The sequence below is a fragment of the Cornus florida genome, unplaced genomic scaffold (genome assembly GCF_030987335.1).
Source record: "Cornus florida cultivar Cherokee Brave unplaced genomic scaffold, ASM3098733v1 CherokeeBrave_3.0.0_Hap2_Chr01, whole genome shotgun sequence".
NCBI lineage: Eukaryota > Viridiplantae > Streptophyta > Magnoliopsida > Cornales > Cornaceae > Cornus > Cornus florida.
Genome location: NW_026775571.1, coordinates 102,136,338 through 102,140,993, shown reverse-complemented (window position 1 = coordinate 102,140,993; position 4,656 = coordinate 102,136,338). Strand labels below are relative to the sequence as shown.

General features: G+C 36.7%; 1 protein-coding gene across 1 annotated transcript; it reads right to left on the bottom strand.

The window, feature by feature from the left end:
• Positions 1–3,449: 3,449 nt before the first annotated feature.
• On the bottom strand, positions 3,450–4,019 carry LOC132279206 (abscisic acid receptor PYL11-like). Its single transcript, XM_059781138.1, has one exon. The coding sequence runs from the start codon at positions 4,017–4,019 to the stop codon at positions 3,450–3,452; it is 570 nt and encodes a 189-aa protein (XP_059637121.1).
• Between the last annotated feature and the right edge of the window lie 637 nt (positions 4,020–4,656).

Sequence of the window (4,656 nt, the reverse complement as noted above, 5' to 3'; positions counted from 1 at the left end):
AATGAGTCATTTCGGTCGACTGAAATGGCTCATCGGTCGACCGAACTAATTGCAAACTCTCAGGATCTCCTGTTTCGGTTGACCGAAATAGGGTTCGGTCAACCGAACCATCCTCTTGCTTTCAGAATCTCACCTTTTGGTCGACCGATGGAGGGTTTCGGTCGACCGGTTCTTGAGGGTCTACTTTGGCCGACGGAAGCTCCATTTCGGTCGACCGAAGTGCACCTGTTTGTTCATTTTCCCTCTTCTCTTCAAGGTATCCTACTTTCGACCCTTGGAGAATTGTTTTGAGCCTTCGTGAAGATTTAATGATGATCCTATAAGTGTCGTCACACCTCTAGAAATGATGGATTTGACGTAGATGACCTCAGGTTCGAGTAAGTACCCGGCTAACGGTTCGTACCTTCGGGTTCGGGTCGTCACATAACCATTCTCCACATCAAGTCTGTAAACTTCGTCGAGCACTATATGGTCTTAAACAAGCTCCAAAAGCTTGGTTTGCTAAATTTAGTTCTACAATTGGAGATTTTGGATTTACTTCAAGCTCATATGATTCTATCCTTTTTATCCGCAAAACTGACTCTGGTATTACTTTTCTCTGACTTTATGTTGATGACATGATAATCACTGGTAATGATCTTGCAGGTATCTCTGCACTCAAAATATTTCTCAGTTATCACTTTGATATAAAGGATCTTAGGTGCCGCCACTATTTCCTAGGCTTGGAAATTCTCTCTGATTCGGATGGCTATTATCTCTCCCAAGCCAAGTACTCCTTTAACATTCTTGCTCATGCTGGTATCATTGATTGCAAGACAGCTCTTACTTCACTTAAGACCAATGTTAAGCTCACTCTTCTAGATGGTACACTCCTCAGTGATGCCACATTGTATCGACAGTTGGTTAGCAGTCTGGTATATCTCACTGTTACTCAACCTGACATCGCCTATGATATGCATCTTGTCAGTCAGTCATCTCTGCGCCTCGATCTACTCATTATACTGTTTTACTACGCATTCTCGATACATTAAAGGGACTATGTTTCATGGCCTTCACTTTTCTACTCATTCTTCACTTGAGCTACGTGCCTACTCTGATGTTGATTGGGCAGGTGATCCAACTGACTGGCGTTCTACTACTGGCTATCTTTCTTGGTAACTCTCTCATTTCTTAGCGCAGCAAAAAATAATTCGTCGTTTCCAGGTCTAGTACAAAAGCTGAATACCATGCCCTTACTGATTCCATACAAGAACTTATTTGGCTCCGATGACTCCTAACGGATATGGGTGTCTCTCATTCCAATGGCACTATTCTCTATTATGATAATCAGAGTGCTATTTACATTGCTCATAGTGATGTCTTCCACGAACGCACCAAACATATTGAAATTGATTGTCATATTGTACGTCAACATGTTGCTCGGGGGACCGTACGCCTTCATTCTTTAACTTTCGCTGATCAGACCGTTGACATCTTTACCAAAACTCATCCACCAGGTAGATTTCGGGAATGAGTTTCCAAACTCAAATTGGTTTCTGCTTTACCACCTTGAATTTGAGGGGGAATGTTAATATAAAAATTCTGTGTATTATATTATAGCCGTTGCACATTGATTCTTGCCGTGATTATAGCTTAATCACAATTGTATAGCCATTGCACAGTAGCTTATTTATTGGTCCATTTGTACATGCTCCAAATAGATCTTCAATATTATACAGAACACTTCACATTTTATATCTCTGTCTCTCTCTTGTATTCAACACACATAAACAATTGTTAATATATTTTACAAAAATATTATCAATCAATAACTCACTTAAATATTAGTTGATTTTACTTTTACTTTATTATTGTATAAATTCATCAACTATAATATTTTTCAAGGTCCATCCGTGTAGTGTAATGGTCTAATAAAATATTGAAACAATGCAAATACGTCAATAGTATTTATACCAAATACTATTTGGTTTAACCACTTTAGCGACGTGTTTGACTTTATATGGTGAGCCAATTGACATGAAGGCTCCGTAGTTTTGACGTAAATTTTTTTTCTTGATTTTTTTTTTCTTTTTTAGATAAAAAATATATATTTTTATTTTTATTTTTTTGGTATTTGGTAAAGGTTTAGATCGAAGTTGAGATCGAGATATGACGTATAAAATGACTTACGGAAAAATTGACGAGTAAATTATTTTTGTTAAATTTTAATATTTTTCCTTTCTAAATATTTTACGACTGACCATACATCAGAAAGGCATTAACCAGAAAATTAGCCTGCCTTTCCCCATCAAATTCACTCCCTTTACCATGTACTTGATGATTCCATTGAAGTTTTGCACTCATAAACCACAATAATCCTTTTGACTTTCAAGGAAAACTTGCGTGATTGACGCAGAGAACAATATAGCTTACCTTCCATGCCAAAGAATACAATTAGACCGTAATTTGTTTTCCAATATAGAACTTTTTTTAAAATAAAAGCAAATCACACCTGAGCTAATAAGTAATAAGTATTCAAGATAATATATGTATATATATATATATATATGTGATAAAAATGCGGATTGGTTTTTTACAAATGTAGTAGTCGTTGGACCAATGGAGAGAGACTCTCTACACTGCTTGTTTGAGTCCCCAGTGGATTCTAGTGTCATAGCATTATTCAAAAAGAAATTCGTAAAGGTGCTGGGTCAAAAACTTCAGGCCCAGTTCAAGGATCCATCGACCTTTGACTACTATGAACTGGGTCAAAACTCGAACCAAAGGCCCATTTGCCCTTCTGTTGTACTTTTTGAAAAAAGTTCTGATTCTTGCTAATAGAGATGGATATGGAACCAAAGGCCCATTTGCCCTTATGTTTTGTTTTTTTTCTATGATACTTGCTTGATATTATGAATCAAACCCCCTTCTCATATTTAAAAAAATCAAGACAAAAACTTTTGGCACCAAGGAGATTTCAATTCAATCGACAACTTGAATTTGAAATTAAAAAAAAAATTAATTAAAATTTTGAAGTAAATTTGTTTCAATTTTAAATTCAAAATATTAATTCAATGTTCTTAAACATAACATAAAAACATTTGGCGGCTTACGAACTTGAAAACGTGATTATGTGCTGGGCTGGTCCATATTCCCCTCTAGTTTTGTTACGAGTTGCTGATGTGCGTTTGGCCTCTGTGTCTTTCAGCCCAATGAAATTAATCATTAGATTCAAGTTTTTGGAAAAAAAGGTTACTCTATTTTTCATAAAACAAAAACATCATTATTTATTACATGACTAAACTAAACTCAAATAGAAAACTATTATTACTTTATAATTTTTTAAAATAAAAAGTCTGAGAGTTTATATGCTTACACGAATAAGCAAATGATCTCTTCCGTACCTAGAGCTACAAACACAAACACAAACACAACATGAGAAAAGCTTAATTAAACCAAACTGTAGCTAGCTAATTCCCAGCCGTGCATCTAGTCAAAGACCTAAGGTTAAACCCAATATAAGTATTAACAAAGCAGCACGTTTCTTCTTTTGTATTTCCCGCGGGAACGTCCACCGTGTAGGACTCCACCACCACCGTCTTACCACCTTCCTCTTGGTGCACGGATGTGGTAGACCGGTAGTTCACAAGCCTATGATCACCACCAATGATCCTAAAAGTCATGACATGCATGTCATCGTCGAGAAAATCGAGCCTGTCCGTGCTGGTGGTGGCCGGGAGGCCAGACATGAGCTCGATCTGGCGCACGCTTCCTATGCCGCCATCGCCGGCATGCATGGTGCATCTCCTTATCCACATCTTGTAGGCCTGCGGATTGGAGAAACATCGGACCATGGACCACACTCGAGGGAGTGGTGCGTCGATGGTCTGGACCAGGGTCGATGTAGACTGCCCCGGTGATGGAACATGAGCGTGGAAGTGGCTCAACACAGTGGCTAGTGTATTGTTGGTGTGTGCTTGGTAGTGTTGGCTTGATTCGTATCCAAGAATTTGAGGTTGGTCACTCTTAAACATGTTCATGGTTATGGTTAAATTTTGCTGAAGTATGTTGTGGCTTAAAAAGGTAAAGAGAGTATTGCTATTTATAGCAAAAATCTGATTATTATTTGTTGTTTAGTAGTTTTGGATTGTAGTGGTTGAGTCGGTTCGTGGGGTTGTGGATGGGGTTTTGAGGTCAAGGATCTTTATCCGTCATTTAGTTGGTCCATGTGATACTCCTACGCTTGTCTCCCTGGACAATCAATGAACTGACAAAAGCCTTGCAAGTTGGGGGGACGCCGGCAAAGTAATTAAAATTTTAAAAATTTGTAAATTAATCTTAATATAATTTTTAAAAAATTTATACATATATTGTGAAAAATATAACTTAAATAAATAAAGATGAAAATAGAAAAGAGGACTCAATTAGTTACATGTAAAAAGATGGGAGACATTAGTTTAAATTCTCTTTTATCTAACTCATATAATAGAAACTATTATACACTGTGTTTATATGTAAATGTATAAAGCGGCAAAATTCATAGCATATGTACTCTTTCTGTTTCATATTAGATGTTGCTTTTTTAAAAAGACATGTAATTATTATATTGTCTCATTTTAAAATTACTAAATTAATTACCATTTTAAGTTTGGTTATGTATACAAAACTACATACCAC